At 40.2% G+C, this 20,108-nt stretch overlaps 2 protein-coding genes across 2 annotated transcripts; one reads left to right on the top strand and one right to left on the bottom strand.

The window, feature by feature from the left end:
• Window positions 1-2,590: 2,590 nt before the first annotated feature.
• Window positions 2,591-5,637, bottom strand: pfdn4 (prefoldin subunit 4). The gene is made up of 4 exons (XM_035739036.2): window positions 5,503-5,637; window positions 4,431-4,538; window positions 4,169-4,309; window positions 2,591-3,320 (listed from the first exon to the last, which is right to left on the bottom strand). The coding sequence occupies exons 1-4, from the start codon at window positions 5,527-5,529 to the stop codon at window positions 3,189-3,191; spliced, it is 408 nt and encodes a 135-aa protein (XP_035594929.1). The 5' UTR covers window positions 5,530-5,637; the 3' UTR covers window positions 2,591-3,188.
• Window positions 5,638-13,130: 7,493 nt separating this feature from the next.
• Window positions 13,131-18,461, top strand: LOC118359488 (probable serine/threonine-protein kinase kinX). The gene is made up of 5 exons (XM_035738001.2): window positions 13,131-13,230; window positions 13,557-13,620; window positions 14,115-14,199; window positions 15,269-15,618; window positions 15,935-18,461. The coding sequence occupies exons 2-5, from the start codon at window positions 13,576-13,578 to the stop codon at window positions 16,769-16,771; spliced, it is 1,317 nt and encodes a 438-aa protein (XP_035593894.1). The 5' UTR covers window positions 13,131-13,230; window positions 13,557-13,575; the 3' UTR covers window positions 16,772-18,461.
• The last annotated feature ends 1,647 nt before the right edge of the window (window positions 18,462-20,108 follow it).

The raw sequence follows: 20,108 nt of genomic DNA on the forward strand, positions 1-20,108 counted from the left end.
ACACAATCCATGATGTCTCAATTGTCTCAATACTTTAAAATATTTATTTAATCTGTCTCCTCCCCTTCATCTACACAGATTGAAGTGGATGTAGCAAGTGACATCAATAAGGGATCATGGCTTCAACCTGGATTCACCTGATCAGTCCATGTCATGGACTGAGCACGTGTTCTTACTGTTTTGTATACTCAGTGTAAAATAATACTAAACTACATGATACAGTACCCCTCACAATGGAATATTGAGTTGCATCCCCTTTTGCCCTCAGAACAGTCTCAATTTGTCAGGGGCATGAACTCCACAAGGTGTAAAAAGCGTTCCACAGGGATGCTGGCCCATGTTGACTCCAATGCTTCCCACAAGTTATGTCAATTTGGCTGGATGGTCTTTTGGTGGTGGATAATTCTTGATACACAGGAAAATGTTGAGCATGAACAAACCTGCAGCGTTGCAGTTCTTGACACAAACCGGTGCTCCTGGCACCAACTACCATACCCTGTTCAAAGGCACTTAAATATTTTTCTCTTCGACGGGTGGGGTTTGCCCACACTGCTATATCAGTCCGCCAAGCACCCTCAGCACCCCTACTTCCCGCGGCTATGCATAAAACAGACAGACACTGTTACCATTCGGAATTTCACAATACTTCCCTGATCCGTAAATTGACGAGGTGAGCCAAACCAAATAGATGGATACAATATCTATATGGCTCAATGAACAGAAAAAAATGCCTACAGTACAATCTAGTATTCTTCTCATATACTTTCACATTGTGTGTTGATGGGCTAAGTACAGTGAAAGGACACTAGGGGATTGATAGCCAGTTAAGGTGCTGTGAATGTGATGGCCTACTGTTCTAAATCTGAACCACCGCAATCCCCTCTGTGTCTGGAGCCTGACAGGGAGCAGTTCACTCTTGCCCTTTAATTATTGAGCTGACTGTCTCGGATAGTTCTTTCTATAATTGAGATTGCATTTTGAAGGAATCAAGGCACAGTGACATGTCTTTCACTTTCACTTATAACAAAAAGTTGTTTGGTGTAAATTTACATTTTAAAAAGTATACGGCGAATACTATGTAGCGCTTGTACTAGCAATAGAGACACAGAAACACCTGGAGGGCTTCTGCAGTTACAATGTAAATCAATAGCGCTCAGTTACCCTAGCAACTGACACCGTAAATTAAATGAATAACAACGAATTGATTTTGTGGACAAAATTACCTAAAGCCTCTGACTAACTCTAGCATCAAGGGTAGTGTATCATGAGGGGGTGCGTGTATATGGTAACCAGGTCCCAGTAGTTAACTAATAGCCTACAAATTTGCTATGGGTATCATTTAATTTCAATACCTGGTTGAATGGAAGTCACATCATTGATGTAAAAACTGTCTCTCTGCCTGAACACAGCTCAGTGTTATAAAGTTCTGCATAGAGACACAGATCTGCATCTCCTCTTCACTGAGCTAATTATTAAAAGGGCAGAGGGAGAACGACAGAAAGAGAGAGAAATAAAGAGAGGAAGGGGGGAGGAGAAGAAGGAAAAGTGAACACACAAGGCCATCTGGGAAATAAGTCCAGTGATTTCCGATTTCCATGAGCCAGGGTTTAACAAGCTGTGCATAAAGCCAAGCCTGTGTGTGTGTTTCTGTGTGTGTGGTTCTCTTAATCTTACCAGTGAATGCCTGAACAGGAAGCCTGGGGGGCAGAGGAACTTGTTAATTGAGATCTCGATCCTCCAGAGGTGTCTGCCACAACTTCAAACCCTACATTTATTTATCTGATATTTTATTAGCACAAGCAGTCCACACTTCAGGGCACACATTAATGAGGTCTGTGTATTATGTTGTGTATGGCGCTGCAGTACATGGATTGGATGCATTTCAGATCTTAGTTTATTCAAATCTTATTGGTCACATACACATATTTAGCAGGGTGTAGCAGAATGATTGTGTTCCTAGCTCCAACAGTGCAGTAATATCTAACAATACACACAAATCTCAAGTAAAAGAATGGAGTTGAGAAATATATAAATATTAAGACGAGCAATGTCGGAGTGGCATTGCCTAAAATACAGTAGAATTGAATATAGTATATACATATGAAATGAGTAACGCCGTATGTAAACATTATTAAAGTATATAGGGTAGTAGCAGGGTTGAGTAACAGAGTGATAGCCGGGCTAGTGATGGCTATTTAACAGTCTGATGGCCTTGATATAGAAGCTGTTTTTCAGTCTCTCGTTCCCAGCTTTGATTCCCTTGTGTAGACACTATCAAAATCTGTACTGTCTGGAAGGATTTTACTGGACTTCAACACTCTGTCAAATTTTAATTTCACGTTTCACAAAAGGTTTTTGCTTGTGAAGATTCCACCAGACAAAAGTCATATTTGAGGCTGAATATTAGTGAGTGGACTCAGACAGTGACACCAAGCATTCTCCTATTGCCCCCTTCAGTGGGGTTCATGTAAGTGCAGCACCAGCACACTTTCCCTCTGCATCTGTCTGGCATCCATTATTTCCTTATTGTGCCTGGTCTCAGAGCATTTCGTATTATTCTGTACGTAAATCCAAGACACTCCAATTAGTATATGTTACATTCCATATGGTATTTATTAATTAATGGATGTCCATCCATTTTGTATGATATGTAAAGAATCTGCAATTTTACAAATTCGAATTTGTTGTGGCTAACGTTAGATAGCTGGCTAACGCTAGCTGGGTTAGGATTAGGAGTTAGGTTAAAGGGTTAGCTAAAAGGCTTAGCTAACATGCTAAGTAGTTGCAACGTAGCTAAAAAGTTGCTAATTTGTACAAATGCTAAAGTTATCAGTGACAAGGGGGGGATAAATAAAAAGAGTCTTCACAAAGTAAAATGGGATACATTCACCGACATTCATACAAAATAAGACAATACACCATTGTAAACCATTGCTGAGAAAAATCATGTTGATATTGAGAAAAGGACAAACATGTTGGTTTGGCAAGCATCCTGTCGGCACTGTGTGGATTTGATAATATGTGAGCTGCATGAAAAGTCCATGTGTAAAGAGAGTTGCCCTCTTAGCCTGATCCCAGTACTGTTTGTGGCATCTTGCCAACTCCTACAATCATAATAATTGATTCAGTGTCACGCTAAACAGCAAAAAAAACAGATCTACGGCTAAAGTCTACACATCAGAAAGCACTCAGCTTTCATCTGCCTCCAGGTTGATGTTGTTCCCAAACTTGGCATAAAGCTGGACCTTCAGATCACCTAACACCTGCTGTATTGCCGACACCTTCCCTTCTAGGTCTTTGATCTCCTGCTGCAGTTGTTCCTGTGGATACAAACAATGCATGTTCATAAATCAGAATGGTTACAATTATTCAGGTTGCATTCTTAGTAACAGGGTAAAGCATAATGCCTTGATATGCCGGCCTTTGGCTTCATTATGCAACGTTAAAATTGGAAAGTTAAATAACCCATCCGTGTTTGCCTTAGGAGTAGGCATCCCGATTTCCAAGGTAGACCTACACCCCTACCTACACAAGTCATATAATACAGGGTTCAGACAGTGGCAGGTAAATTCAAGGACTTTTTCAAGCACTTAATTGTGAATTTCATGGAACTCAATTTTAAATAGAATTGTTGTAATTTAGAGGAGAACTCCCCCCAAAAGCATGCAAAAAGCATTAAAAAAAAGAAGTATGCATTACCACTTTAAAATGGCAATCAGCAGTTGCTACATCATTTTTTTTGTAACTTATAAAACGAATGATATGTACCCATTGATTCTTCAAGAAAATAACTTAGAAATACCTCATGAGCTTAGTTCAACTGTTATTCCCCATCAGAACCACACTCGTTTTTTTTTAAACATGTTTTGAGGCTATATAGTATAGCCTCAAAACATGGTTAACATATCATGGATGATCAGTCCTTAAATCCATAGCAATGTCTATGAATTTGAGTGGTTACATTTCTCCAGCCCCATCCCTCAGCTTTTTACTGAACCAGGGGTGGGGCGACCGCTTTATCGTTTCTACTGCTGATTAGCCCTTTTAAGATCAATGTTTGTTTTTTAGGCCTTCCCAATAGCATTATGCTTTGGCATTCAACATATTATTACATCCTAAAATGTCAGAATAATGTGGACATTGCCATACTAAATCATAATAACAATACCTTTGCAGCTTCCAACATCTCTTGGGTCTCTTCCTGGGTGTGACTGATGAAGACGTCGCCAATCTGATACGGGACGAGCAGAGTGTCATCCTCAGCCATCATCAGGTCATCACTGGCATCCTGCAGATTCTGTAGAGATTTCTGAGAAGAGAGGTTGGTTATATAATATAACAGTAGTGACTACATGATGTACTACAATAAGAAGAAACAAGTAAAGAAAATCTAATTATTCAGATTTTCCTCATCAATAATTAACCCTTACCTTTTTTGCCTCTATTTCATCTTTGAATTCTGTCATTCGATTCGTGTTTCTTGCAAATGTATTGATCTTCTTCTGGTCCTCAAATGTGACATTGACATCTTCAACTGCCTGTAAAGGGGAAGTCAATAGAGATTGTGGTCCTTCTGTGGCTCAGTTGGTAGAGCATGGCGCTTGTAACGCCAGGGTAGTGGGTTCGATTCCCGGGACCACCCATACGTAGAATGTATGCACACATGACTGTAAGTCGCTTTGGATAAAAGCGTCAGCTAAATGGCATATATTATTATTATATTATTAGATTGTGAGCCTATATAGCTATAGTCAAAGCTGCTTGGTTAACTGCATAGCTAGCCAAATAATTAGCTATAATTTTTTTAACAAAACAATAGGGTTTATAAACCCTATTTGACAACACTATTTAGCCAACTTACTAGTTATACAACGCCTGAATAAGGGATACGAAAAGTGGATAACGAGCCAGGCCGACATTCATACATGTTCAGTTGCCAAACGTTCTCGAAAGTTGCAGATATAAATCCCATGAATAGAGACGATATTATTTCTTATTCTACATCTCTTATTTCTTATTATACAGAGGCATGTTTGATCTACATAGCCAAAAGTTCAGTCCTGCTAAACGTGCCTCAGAATGGCTAGGACTTCAAAGGTCTCAGCCCAATACGAGAGCTTTAGTCATATAAATTACATTAAAACTAGAGTGCAGCAACAAAATAGCTGGCAACGCGTTCTTCAAATTACACTAGCTATCATTAAACTAACACCATAGTAGCTACACGTTTAATAAGGAAATCACGGATAGATGTTAAGAGTAGTTAGTTGATAACCAGCTAACTACCCTAAAATTGCTACCGTTAGCTGGCCAGCTAGCTCGTTAGCTGTGATCCAAACAACGCACGAGTAGAGCACGAATAAAAACAAAATCAGGCAGTGAATTTATGTATTTACAAACGAAATTGTAGAATACGTGTCTTGGATAATTACTGCACGAATGACAGTGGTGTGGCGCCTGTATGGAGATCGGAGTGAATTATTAAAACTGATTTTAGCTTACAACTGTCTTCTTCATGGTGGCCGCCATCTTGCTATTGATTTAGAAAAAGTCGACTTCTTCAGATGCAATTTAGTGGTGGTAGGAATCATACATGCTCACTAACACCATCTAGCGGATTTACTATATTCAGCGCTTCAAATACGTAAATTATACTCATTAAACCAGGGGTGTCAAATTCATTTTGCCCGCCCCGGGGGCTTAATTCACGATTCAAAGAGGTCCGGGGGGCTCCACTGAAAACGGGTTATATTATTTCCTCTGTGTCAAAATTTGCAAATAATAGTCCCCTTATCCATTGTTTTGGAAATGTTCGATGCTCCCTGACTGTCTTACTTTCATTTTGGTGATTATTATCAAGGAACTGTATGAATCTAGGTCCATTATAACTGTTTACAGTTTCAATTTGGATTTAGTCATTTTAAAGTATATCGAGTTCACACCCCCTCCTAATGTTGCGTTTTACTTAAACCACATGTGGGCCTTATGTTTGATACCGTTACACACAAGGTTACCCTGTCCATGGTTTTCTGTCAAATTGGGCTACGTTGAAATATCGCAGGTAAAATGGTATTGGTCGCGGGTTTTTGGGCTACTTCTAAGTTGCACCTCGCATGTAAACTCAGTTTATTAGATAAATTCGCTTGGAGGTGGTTTAAACGCCATTCTAATGTCGACTTTGCTAATGGAAAACAGTATCAAGTTTTTTATGCATGCTCAGTTCTTGGGTCTCGGGGCTGCGCGAGTTGAAATTTGAAATTGAAGTTATGGAACTCCCTCGGGTGCTTCTGTTATGGGGAAAAGTCCTCAATGAAACTGACATTAAACTCACATTTGCACCTGTTGCCCACCAAGTAGACAATTAATTTATATGCCATTGTAGGCTACTAGAATACCATTTGATACAATAAATATGTTGAAATGACTATATCACTGAAGTAATTTTCAAATCCATTTGTATCACATGTGTAGCCTACCTGGAGCTGGCAAACATTTTTTTTTAAATAGCCTATAACTTCAGTTTGATGTTGTAGCCTTGTGCTATTAAGCTATTTATTAATGGACATGTTTAGTTAATTCAGGTAGAAGTTATCAAAGCTCTATTGCAATTGCCGATCAGTTGTCGGTAACAATCAGTCAGATTAGGCTACAGGTAAAACCATTTTAAAGACTGGCTGTTGTTGACAATCATATTCAGTTCATATACATATTATTAATATTTATTTCAGCGATTGAAATTATGACCCCCGTCCTCAGTAGTCTTTTCCAGCAGGCTATTGTGAAACACAAGCACTTCTTACCTCGAAATCACCTCGCTATTCATCTGGAAATAAATGAGTTTGTCAATTTGAACTAAACAAGCTGCTAAATCGTTCATTCAGTTTATATACATCTTGCCTACAAACCATGGCAAAGTTGAATTACAATCATAAACCCAGAGTCTATGCCGATTGAAATGACAAGTCAATCTCACAAATGGGCAATATTTTTATTTTACCTTTATTTAACTAGGCAAGTCAGTTAAGAACAAATACTTATTTACAATGACGGCCTACCCCGGCCAAACCCTGAAGATGCTGGGCAAATTGTGACCCACCCTATGGGACTCCCAATCACGGCCGGATGTGATACAGCCTGGATTCAAACCAGGGACTGCAGTGACGCCTCTAAAACTGAGATGTAGTGCCTTAGACCACTATGCCACTCGGGAGCCCATAACTGTTGGTAGTCTTAATAATACAATTTCCAGAAAAGAGCCAAACATTATTATTTTTGTCCTAAAAATTGTCCTAGACCTAAAAGTTTCTACCTCGCTGCTCATATGCCTGCCTGACACACTGGGGTATGTCAATGCATTCCAAAATGTACCGACAATAACTCTACGCGTGATTGGAGAAACCAAAACATTTGCTCTGTAAATATTCAGAACAAACAGAACTGCTCCCAAGTTCAAATATTGGCAGAATATATGAGTTGTCGAAAGGCAGCTATGGGCAACTTACTCAGATTTATTTAACAAAGACGTACAAGGTACATATTATTTAGACAATGCACATATGGTATGTTATACACATATGTCTGTTTAGTGAGCAAATAGCACAAGGTCATAATTCTATATTATGAACAACCCAATGATGATAAATGCATAGAATTCCTTATTAAATTTGTTTCTATGCAATAATTTATATATACAAAAGATTACTAACAGGGGGTGCTGTGTTGAAGCCACCGTACCTCCATCTTGGCACTCAGCCCCGATCTAAAAAAATATTTTCAAAGATATAGAAATGCATTTATTAATGTCTACATTTGTTTTTGCCATATGTATTCTATTGTAGACATTTGAATACATACTTTAAAATTATTATATGTGCGCTAAACATACAAATAAAACATTTACAAATATCTAAAAAAAAATTCTTAGAGGATAATCTTTGGAGATTGCTAATGTTACTGTCTCCACAACAACAACAAAATAATGAAATTCATGCAATTGTCCTTGAAACGTTTAATTGAAATCAGTGCTTCACTTGGGATGAAAAAGGTGCAGGAGCTGTCTTTTTTCAAGTTGGTCCATTAGACTATATTCACAGAAATTCCAGAATGACATTATGCTATAGAAACCTCTTATTATTCACTGTTAAGGGTTCATACACATTTGGACAGATGGAATTTCATGACTCTTCCCATGACTTCCCATGACTTTTAACCAAATTTCTATGACCAATAATTGGTGGCGTCTCTATGTAGCCTACATTGAAAAGTCTGTATAAATGTGGTAATGACACTAGAAGGCTATGATCCCATGAAGGCCTACTATCGCTTGCCGTTGTGCCCTTGATCAAGGAACTTAACTCTCCACAAATGTAAAATAACTGCACTGTTAGGCTACTGTATAAAACACATGTGGTCAGACCTCCATCTGGTAAGCTACTGGCTGTGCAGGCTTTTGATCCAGCCCTGAAGCACACCCTAGTCTGCCTATCAAGGTCCTATTGAGCAGCTCAGGTTTGGGCTACAATGTGGTGTCTTAGAGCAGGGCTCAAAATAAAAGCCTGCACACCCGGGTTCCAACCCTTGAGGATGGTTGCCACCCTTGAGGATGGTTGCCACCCTTGAGGATGGTTGCCACCCTTGAGGATGGTTGCCACCCTTGAAATAAAACATTGCAACCAAATACTTTTATCATTAAAGAATGTTTGCCTCATTCAATGAATCAGGGATAACATGGATAAGGAACTGCAGGCTACTTCAAAGCAAGGTAGCTAACTAAGACCTGTTTATCGATAACCCTACAAGGCAAAAAATATACTGTACATGTTTCAGGGGAGATCTATGTAGAGCATGGAAGCTATCGGTCAATTAGGCTATTCTTAGAATATGTTTTAAGTTGTCGGAATTACATAGCCTACTATTTAATAGAGGGGAATCCAAACTTTCAAATAACGGGGTCAGATTCATTTCTCAACAGTGCTGGTAGAATGGCGACAACGAGTCAATGACATTAATGCTTTGGCCTAAAGCTAAAAAGTGAACTAGTGAGATAGCATGTAGCATGGCTAGTTCTGTTGCTGAAATGTCTATCTCTCCTCGGTCAACTGCCTACTCGCACACACACGCAGATGATGCCCAGCACACACAGAGAGACGCAGGGTAGGCCTGATTCTTATACTTCTTTAGGTTTTCGATAATACCTTTAAAAAGGAAAACACAATAAAAAAATTCCATGACTTTTCAAGGATTTTCATGACCAAGAACCCTCGTTTGACAACTTGGAACAGAGGCTCCGCATCAGGCTGGGGCATTCTCAAACTCAAACAGTCAAGCATACACTGGATTCAAAGACTAGTGTCAAATAAGCTTGAACAAAATGGAATCAGGATGTACACTACCGTTCAAAAGTTTGGGGTCACTTAGAAATGTCCTTGTATTTGAAAAAAAAAGCACATTTCTTGTCCATTAAAATAACATCAAATTATTCCGAAATACAGTGTAGACATTGTTAATGTTGTAAATGACTATTGTAGCTGGAAACTGATGATTGTTTATGGAATATCTACATACAGTTGAAGTCAGAAGTTTACATACACCTTAGCCAAATACATTTAAATTCAGTTTTTCACAATTCCTGACATTTAATCCTCGTAAAAATTCACTGTCTTAGGTCAGTTAGGATCACCACTTTATTTTAAGAATGTGAAAGGTCAGAATAATAGTAGAGAGAATGATTTATTTCAGCTTTTACGTTTTTTCATCACACTAGTGGGTCAGAAGTATATTTGTGTTTAGTGTTTAGTTTGAGAAACAGATGCCTCAGAAGTCCTCAACTGGCAGCTTCATTAAATAGTACCCGCAAAACACCAGTCTCAACGTCAACAGTGAAAAGGCGACTCAGGGCTGCTTGCCTTCTAGGCAGAGTTGCAAAGAAAAAGACATATCTCAGACTGGTCATAAAAAATTACAAAATTAAAAAATAAAATATTAAGATGGGCAAAAGGACACAGACACTGTACAGAGGAACTCTGCCTAGAAGGCCAGCATCCCAGAGTCGCCTCTTTACTGTTGACGTTGAGAATGGTGTTTTGCGGGTACTATTTAATGAAGCTACCAATTGAGGACTTGTGAGACTTCTGTTTCTTAAGCTAGACGCTAATGTACTTGTCCTCTTGCTCAGTTGTGCACCGGGGCCTCCCACTCCTCTTTCTATTCTGGTGAGAGACAGTTTGCGCTGTTCTGTGAAGGGAGTAGTGCACAGCGTTGTACGAGATCTTCAGTTTCTTGGCAATTTCTCGCATGGAATAGCCTTCATTTTTCAGAACAAGAGTAGACTGATGAGTTTCAGAAGAAAGTTATTTGTTTCTGGCCATTTTGAGCCGTTAATCAAACCCACAAATGCGGATAATGGGACTCTGTACGCCTATGTAGATATTCCATAAAAAATGTGCAGTTTCCAGCTACAATAGTCATTTACAAAATTAACAATGTCTACAATGTATTTCTGATCATTTTGATGTTATTTTAAAGGACAAAAAAAATTGCTTTTCTTTCAAAAACAAGGACATTTCTAAGTGACCCCAAACTTTTGAACGGTAGTGTTTTTGCACAAAATGAACAAGCATAAAGGGCTAAAACAGCATACATAGGGTAATAAAACACTTTCAGACCATAATTATTCTGTAAATAATCACAAAGTCCATTCTTGAGGTTATGTTTGCAAAGAATGGCCCTGCCTGCATGCTTCGGGTACAGTAGCAGGAGTGATTTGGCATGTCTCCATGGAATTCAATGAGGGACAGTCTGTGCATTGTTCCGGCCACTCACTCACAGCTGAAAGAAAGTAGCTCACAGGCTATGAGTCCCTCGAAATTGTACCATCAGCTTCTGAAGAGAATATTCCTTATTTTAAGTTTGGTTTGGGACCCTCCAGCTTAATTCACACTCCGGGACAGACAGAAAAGGATTACTTTGTCATTAGTTGTCATTAGTTATCTGTATCTAATCAGCCTGGTAAGATGTGGAACAGGAGACAGCAACAGAGTGGTAACTGCAATGAGAGGATAAATGGTGTCAGGCAGGGAAACAGGCACAGCAGCGTAACATGCTCTTGAATAATCATGAACTGACTGAACCGATATCTGGCAGAATGTAAGTGGCAGGACTGAGTATTTGTAGAGGTCTTGATTATGGAATGAGTTGCAGCTGGTAGGGATCTGCTCTGACTCCAGCACACCTGTCTCCAACCACACAATCACAGGGAGAGGGAGAGAGTGTACAGGGGGAGTAACTGCAGGTGAATAAGTTCCCGGATGAACACCAGAGGGCGTAGCAGGAGCAGATGTGACACAAAAGTATGTAGACACCCCTTCAAATTACTGTATTCAGGTATTTCAGCCACACCCGTTACTGACAGGTGTATCAATTCGAGCATACAGCTATGCAATCTCCATAGACAAACATTGGCAGTTGAATGGCCTTACTGAAGAGCTCAGTGACTTTCAATGTGGCTTCGTCATTGGATGCCACCTTTCCAACAAGTCAGTTTGTAATATTTCAGCCCTGCTAGAGCTGCCCCGGTCAACTGTAAGTGCTATTATTGTGGAGTGGAAACATCTAGGTGCAACAATGTCGACACAGAACGGGATCACCGAGTGCAAAACCCACTACCGAGTTCCAAACTACTTCTCGAAGCAATGTCGGCACAATAACTCTTTGTCGGGAGCTTCATGAAATGAGTTTCCATGGCCGAGCAGCCACACAGAAGCCTAACAGCACCATGCCAAGGTTCGGCTGGAGTGGTGTCAAGCTCGCCGCCATTGGACTCTGGAAGCGCTTTCTTTGGAGTGATGAATCACACTTCACCATCTGGCAATCCGAAGGGATGAATCTGTGTTTAGCGGATGCCAAGAGAACGCTACCTACCCGAATGCATAGTGCCAATTATAAAGTTTGGGGGAGGAGGAATAATGTGTCTGGGGCTGTTTTTCATGGTTCGGTCTAGACCCTTTAGTTCTAGTGAAGGGAAATCTTAACATTACAGCATACAATGACATTCTATATGATTCTATGCTTCCAACTTTATGGCAACAGTTTGGGGAAGGCCCTTTCCTGTTTCAGTATGACAATGCCCCCGTGCACAAAGCGAGATCCATCCGGAAATGACTTGTCGAGATGAATGTGGAAGAACTTGACAAGCCTGCACAGAGCCCTGACCTCAACTCCATCGAACACCTTTGGGATAAATTGGAATGCCAACTGCGAGCCAGGCCGAATCACCCAACATCAGTGCCCAACCTCACTAATGCTCTTATGGCTGAATGGAAGCAATGTTCCAACATTCTAGTGGAAATCCATCCCAGAAGAGTAGATAGAGGCTGTTATAGCAGCAAAGGGGGGGACCAACACCATATAAATGCCCACGATTTTGGAATTAGATGTAGGTTGAGCAGGTGTTCACATACTTTTGGTCATGTAGTGTATAATGTTATGTTATGTCAATGATCTTAAAATGAATCCAGCTTTCAGGCCAAATAAGAAAAACAACTTTACATTATCATAGACTTCTTTGGTGGTGTGCTGTAATTTAATTGTCGGTTTATTTTAAACTTGTTTTGTTCATGATCATTTTGGTCATGAACTATTCTTTCTGTCATATGAAGCAACTGAATCCAGTAACCTAAATAAAACACTGTCAAAGAACGCTGTGTTTAAGCTGTATAACAGCTTAATGTGAAAGTAAGTAGTTAGCATGTGTCAGTTATTTGGACTACTGCCCCGCCAAGCAAACAAGCAATGCTTCCAATGGTTTCACATATCCTACGTTCATATCCTGTTGTATCCTAACCCATTAGTCATGAGTTTACCACACTCTGCAGTTTCTAATGGGCTCTTTGAGGTTTCCAGCAATGTCATCAAAATCTGTCTGATAAAGCAAAGCTTATCATCATGTTCTCAGTTGAACATTTCCAGACAGAATTCATGAGCATCAGAGATGCTCTGACAGTCGACAGAGTGTTATTGCTGTAGTTGTGTGTTTGGCATTCAAATAGATCCCTTTTTTTTATTATTAGTAAGAGATAGCCGCACCCCTTTAAGAACAGGGCTAAACTCTTATCTATATATACTTAGTTTAGCAGTTTGCAAAGCAGTAAGTCAATCTCCAATTTGCTCCCAGCAGTAGCTGGAATACTACAGAGAGACTGTAGTAAACTTACCAAAGGAGTTGGCATCAAGGTAAGACATAGCCTCAAATACTATTAGCTTTGTTTCGATTGTCATTGGTTCATTGTTGCTTCTCTATGGCCATTTAATGTGAACATACAGTATGCTATTCTTCTTATGTTGTATCTATTAGCTTTTCTTCAAATGTTATTTAATTTATTCAAGATGAGTAGCCTATTTTATTGGTATACATCGTAACATTTGAATTCATCTCACGCTGTTGTTGGAAGCTATTTGGAAGCTACTGTGTAGTATTTTGATGCAAGAATGGAATATCTCATCACAGCATTAACCTTAGGAACAAATGCACAAACACTGACAAACCGTTTCTTCTGAAGGGTTTCATCTGTGATCAAGATGGGCAATGAGCATTCCAAAAACAAAGGACATACCAAAGACAAGGTATTGATGAGAAAAGCCTAACTTTACAGCATGCTTGTCTTACTTTGAATGTTGGAATACAGGGACAAGAAGGTTAGAATATGCATCTGGCATTTTGGGCAAATACCAGATGAGCTGGTCCATTTTTTGCCTAGTGGGCCTGTCTAACTTAAGTTTCGTTTTAGCAAAATGATGATGCTCATGCTAATAATGGGCCAGTGTGGGGGTTTGGTTGGAAAAAGTGGGTTGGTGTTGGGACCTCAAGGGGAAGAAATTAACATTGTTTTAACAATGGCAGGTTTCTGGTCCCAGTCCACCCCTGGAAGTGTTTAATGTCTAATGTTAGCAGTTTAAAGATACAGACAGTAATTTAGTAGGGATATTACAAGTACACATACATCTTAAACTATATAATTGATGGTCCGTACAAAATTGAGTAATGATGAAAGTGATGTGCTGAAAATAATGAAAACAATGATGGCAAGAGAAACTGATGTCAACAATCCTTCTTCTAGTCCGAGCAGGCTCTGGACAAGCACCCGGAAAGAGAAGTGAATAGCCATGCTGTAAGCATCTTGTACGATGGCCTGGAGAATAGTGGTAAGTGCCCAGTACACAAGGCCATTATTACATCCACTAATATATGGCTTTGAGTGGTTTGGTAGCCATTTATCCTGTTGTCACCTGATTGTTACCCCATGATCAATACCCTAAACTTTGGGCCCAACTGGTTGCAACACCTCGGTCTATAATGCTAGTTATTCATTTACAGCTCCAATGGGATGATATGACAGTGACAGTATGTCACTTGTAATCAATCTTGAATTGTTGGATTAGTCTGGATCAATTTACAAGTCTCTCTTAATTCTCTGTAAATACAGCAGTCTGTCAGTGCTACTGGGTGGTTTTCAATGTTAACTCTAGGCGTAGCCTTGAACATAGAGGATGAACAGATGTTTGATCTATCTATGTGTATATTGTCTCACTGGATCAACAGTCAGGTAGGTACAAGGATTTTCAGGCCAAGTCCATATGTATTTTCTCCAAATGCGATAATATTGATATTGGTCGTCAAGGGGTGGCAGGTAACCTCGAGGGTAGAGCGTTGGGCCAGTAACCCAAAGGTGCTAGTTCGAATATCGGAGCTGACAAGGTAAAAGATCTGTCGCTGTGCGCTTGAGCAAGGCACTTAAACCTAATTGCTCAGAGGGAGTTGGGATATGAAGCAACATGCGTCCATTACACACCTGTGTGTGACAGGACAAATATAAGCATCCCCAAAAATATTATTTGATATCAGCAAGTGAGACACTAAAGCCACTGTTTCTAGAACAGGTTGTGTTTGTTTCACACGACTAGTCTATATGTCTCTAGCAGCACATTAGTTTTACATACAGAGCAAGGGAAGGTTTTGCCTGCATTGCATTTAGGGTAATGACCTTAGTATTGCATTGATCAGTCATAAGGGTAGTATCAATAGAAAACACATTTGGTGAAGTTGCATGCTATTTACCACACATACTCCCATTTTCTTCAAAATGATATGTTGCCAGGCATCCGATAGATCGATCATAGCCAGGTATGACCAACCTGATGCTTGTGTACAAACGATGAATCATAGCAAATAACTTTCTATTTCCTGTCACACCAAGTAACCTATGTCTTGCAGATACCAGTGAAGCAGCTGTGGAGCAGAACAGTCAGCCTTCCTCACGGCTTCCCGCTAAAGAGCCAGGTATAGTGGAGGCTAACGGCAGTGGTTGTGCGCCTGTGGTGGTGGAACAGGAGCCTGTCATTGAGAATGTTCCAGAACCGGAACCAAACCACCAAAAGAAGGAGCCCAAGGAGAGTTCAAAAGAAAGAATGAACATATTTGACAACCTCTTCAAGAAGAAAGCTACACCTCAACTCAACCCTGATCCAGCCCCTGAAAAGGAGGAGCCCATAAAGGAGAAAACTGTGGAGGAGAGTAAGAGTTCCCCGGAAGTCTCTGTAACGGTGACTGATGGGATCCACGCTGTAAGTATCTAACCAGTAGCCTTCAAATTGGGTTGGAATAAGTTCCATTTCAACTTTACTCAGTGTAGTGATCATTGATTAATGATCATCAACTCCTAACTTGAGATGTTCATATATCTACATCTAAATGATTTTGGTTATTCCAATGTAGTTAACTACGGATATAGCCACTGTAAAGTGAGTTGTACTTTGAATTGGTAACATTAACTTAAAATAATATTGCATCTGTTGTGAGAACATCAACACGTCATTCTTCACTTTCCAGTGTTTAACAAAACACATTACAAATCTAACAAAAATTCTTGTTGATTCAAAGGAGGCAAGCGAAGTCTTGATGGCTGCACATTTGTTTCCAAAACAACTGGCAGTCAGATTCTCATTTCCGGAGGCAGTGTCTGAACTTTCATCACAGCTGGATTTTCTTACGGCAGACAGCATTCAAATCACCACTGAAAGCTCTGAAGAGCAGCCAGTAACCACTGAAGAGCAGCCTACAGAGGAAAGTGTCAGCCCACCTGAAGAGGAAACAACAGAACCGGTCTTTGGTGAAGAACCCACAGAGGATACAACTGTGGAGAAGAGCCCCGTACCCAAAGAAGAGCTGGGAGAAATTGCAGATGTTCTTGAAAATGAAGCTGCTATATACTCAGCAATCGCTGCAGAACTAGAAGAGCTGGAAGAAATTGCAGATGCTCTTGAAAATGAAGCTGCTGTAGACTCAGCAATCGCTGCAGAACTAGAAGAGCTGGAAGAAATTTCAGATGTTCTTGAAAATGAAGCTGCTATATACTCAGCAATCGCTGAAGAACTAGAAGAGCTGGAAGAAATTGCAGATGTTCTTGAAGATGTAGCTGCTATAGAGTCAGAAGAACTTGAATCTAGCCCCAGTGCTAAAGAGACGACTGAGAAAAACAGGAAGAACGATGAAGGGAAAGAAACAAGCATCTCATCATCGAGGTTGCTCGGCCAGCTGCAATCCGCATGTATGGAAATCATTAAAGAATCAGTATATAGCCCTGTTCGTGTCTGTACTGAGATGTCTGCAGAGGGCTGCGGCACTATTAACATTACAATTCAGGTCAGTCTGAGGCAGAGAGGGGATTTGAAATGTGAGGATGAGACTTCCGCTGAAACAGCATTGGATATGGAGTAATTTACAGCTGAGGAGCAGGATCCTCTTCAAAGAATCTAGATTCCGTGAATAAATTATTTGACACTGTGAATACCTACAAAAGGAGACTGATTGCAGTACTAGTATTATAATTGTTTTACTAATCTGACATGGTTATATGATTGTATGGTTTATTATACTGAACAAAAATATAAACTCAACATGTAAAGTGTTGGTCCCATGTTTCATGAGCTGAAATAAAAGATCCCAGAAATGTTCCAAACGCCCAAAAAGCTTATTTCTCTCAGATTTTGTGCACACATTTGTTTAGAGAATTTGGCAGTACTCGCAACCGCAGACCACCTGTACGGCATTGTGTGGGCGAGTGGTTTGCTGATGTCAACATTGTGAACAGAGTGCCCCATGGAGGCGTTGGGGCTATGGTATGTTTTGTTTACATCCCTGTAAGTGAGCATTTCTCCTATGCCAAGATAATCCATCCACCAGACAGGTGTGGCATATCAAGAAGCTGATTAAACATCATGATCATTACACAGATGCATGTTGTGCTGGGGACAATTAAAGGCCACTCTAAAATGTGCAGATTTGTCACACAACACAATGCCACAGATGTCTCATGTTTTGAGGGAGCGAGCAATTGTCATTCTGACTGCAGGAATGTCCACCAGAGCTGTTGCCAGAGAATTGAATGTTCATTTCTCCACCGTAAGCATTCTCCAACGTTGTTTTTGAGAATTTGACAGTACATCCAACCGGCCTCTCAACCGCAGACTATGTGTAACCACGCCAGCCCAGGACCTCCACATCTGGCTTCTTCACCTGCAGGTTTGCACAACAAAAGTATTGCTGCACAAACTGTCTGCACAGAAACCGTCTCGGGGAAGCTCATCTGCGTGCTTGTCGTTCTCCCCCGGGTCTCGTCGTCCTCCTCAGGGTCTTGACCTGACTGCAGTTCGACGTTGTAACCGACTTCAGTGGGAAAATGCTCACCTTCGATGGCCACTGGCACGCTGGAGAAGTGTGCACTTCACCGATGAATCCTGGTTTCAACTGTACAGGGCAAATGGCAGACAGGGTGTATGGCATCATGTGGGTGAGTGGTTTGCTCTTGTCAACGTTTTGAACAGAATTTCCCATGGTGGCGGTGGGGTTATGGTGTGAGCAGGCATAAACTACGGACAACGAACACAATTGTATTTCATTGTTGGAAATTTATATGCACAGAGACACCGTGATGAAATCCTGGGGGCCATTGTCGTGCCATTCATCTGCCACCATCACCTCATCTGCCACCATCACCTCATGTTCCAGCATGATAATGCGCAAGGAGCTGTAGACAATTCCTGAAATCTGCAAATCTTCCAGTTCTTCTATGGCCTGCATACTCACCAGACATGTAACCCATTGAGCATGCTTGGGATGATCTGGATCAACAACATTCCACAGACCACAATCAATAGCCAGATAAACTCCATGCGAAGGAGATGTGTGAGGCAAATGATGCCCACACCAGATACTGACTGGTTTCCAATCCATACGCATACCTTTTTTTAAAGGTATCTGTGACCAACAGATGTATATCTGTATTCCTAGTCATGAAGTCCATAGATTAGGGCCTAGTTCATTTATTTCAATTGACTGATTTCCTTATATGAACTGTAACAGTAAAATCTTTGAAATTGTTGCATGTTGGGCTTTATATTTTTGTTGTGTTCAGTATATTTTATCTTACCTATGATCTTTGCAATTAAAATGTTTAAAAGTCTCATTCAAAGTCTGGTTTATTTTTCAATTAATCGTGTTAATGTTTTACTTGTACACAGTAAATTGTTCAGTGTTACCTGGTGTTGATTTTTCAGTGTAACATTTATAGTGTTCATTCAGGTGTTATTAAATGAACTCTGTAAGTTTTAAATTAACACTCATTGGTGTAAATTAACCCCAGTGTTGGTGTTAATAACCAGTATTCAGCAAAAACCATGCCCATCATTATCATATTTCCCAGCATGCTCTATTGCATGTTGATTTGTTAAATTGTTATATATCATATCTTATTCTACTCAAATTTAAATAACATACATTTTTCCCTGTACATGAACCCCACACATGAATCCCGAGCCGACAAGGTGAAAAATCAGTCGATGTGTCCTTGAGCAAGGCACTTAATCCTAATTGCACCTGTAAATCGCTCTGGATAAGAGCGTCTGCTAAATGACTAAAACATACATGTAAAATAAAAATATATCTCCACTCTTGCTGGAGTGCAATAGGAATTACAAATCACTTTGCAAGCCATCATAATGTGAATTGCAGGCCTGAAAATCTTGAGTTCAAGGCCACTGTACTAGGGTCAAACTAGGCCCTCAAAATAAGGCCTTATTAAATACTTGTTGTTAAAGAATTACATTTTAATGCTAACATATTCAATCAGGATCTCACTTGGTGAAGGCCACAGGACTGAAAATGGATTATTACAACAACCATGCCTGTCACTAAAAAATACAGTCATGTGTGGTAGCTCTATAATTCACTTGAAAAGCAATGCACTCTGGGAAATATGCAAGTCAGGCTTTACACTAAGCATTGTGTTAATTTAACACTGACAAGTGTAGACCCATATATAAACTGGACCAGTGTTACATTTAACACTGCAGAGCTTGCTGTGTATCTGCCCGATGTACATAAACATTCTCTCTGCTTCCGCACGGCAAGCGGTACTGGAGAATCAAGTCCGACACCAAAAGTCTCCTGAACAGCTTCTATCCCCAAGCCATAAGACTGATAAATAGCTAAAAGCAAATGGCTACATGGACTATCTGCATTGACCCTTCTATTTTATAGATTTTTTTCTCTATTCTCTAGTCTCTATGCAAACTCTACACACACTCACACTGACACTCCAACACACACACACACACACACACACACACACACACACACACACACACACACACACACACACACACACACACACACACACACACACACACACACACACACACACACAACAAGCACTGACTACACACACACACTCACGTGCCATCATCATATGCGCTGCTGCTACACTGTTTAGCCTAAATCCTGATGCGTAGTCACCTTAATCCTATACACATCTAAACGTACCACTCCAGTATCCCTGCACATTGTAAAAATGGTATTGGCACTGACCCAGGAACTGACAATGTATATAGCTTACCCACTTTCTTGTGTTGTTATTTCTATTTCTCATGTGTTTTTTTGTTCTACTTGACTTTTTGTATTTCTTTTTTATAGTACTACCGCATTGTCGGGAAAGAGCAAGCAAGTAAGGCATTTCACTGTGCTAGTGCACGTGAAACTTAAATTCAAATTCCACTCA

This window comes from Oncorhynchus keta, chromosome 27, assembly GCF_023373465.1.
Source record: "Oncorhynchus keta strain PuntledgeMale-10-30-2019 chromosome 27, Oket_V2, whole genome shotgun sequence".
NCBI classification, from domain to species: Eukaryota; Metazoa; Chordata; class Actinopteri; order Salmoniformes; family Salmonidae; genus Oncorhynchus; species Oncorhynchus keta.

Excerpts from the sequence above, each read along its gene's own strand:
- pfdn4 (XM_035739036.2), bottom strand. The coding sequence starts at position 5,529 with ATGGCGGCCACCATGAAGAAGACAGTT. Across the intron at positions 4,539-5,502 it reads CCACCATGAAGAAGACAGTT|GCAGTTGAAGATGTCAATGT; the intron begins GTAAGCTAAAAT and ends TCCCCTTTACAG. Across the intron at positions 3,321-4,168 it reads AGATGTTGGAAGCTGCAAAG|GAACAACTGCAGCAGGAGAT; the intron begins GTATTGTTATTA and ends TTGTATCCACAG.
- LOC118359488 (XM_035738001.2), top strand. The coding sequence starts at position 13,576 with ATGGGCAATGAGCATTCCAAAAACAAAGGACATACCAAAGACAAG. Across the intron at positions 13,621-14,114 it reads AAGGACATACCAAAGACAAG|TCCGAGCAGGCTCTGGACAA; the intron begins GTATTGATGAGA and ends TCCTTCTTCTAG. Across the intron at positions 15,619-15,934 it reads TGACTGATGGGATCCACGCT|GAGGCAAGCGAAGTCTTGAT; the intron begins GTAAGTATCTAA and ends GTTGATTCAAAG.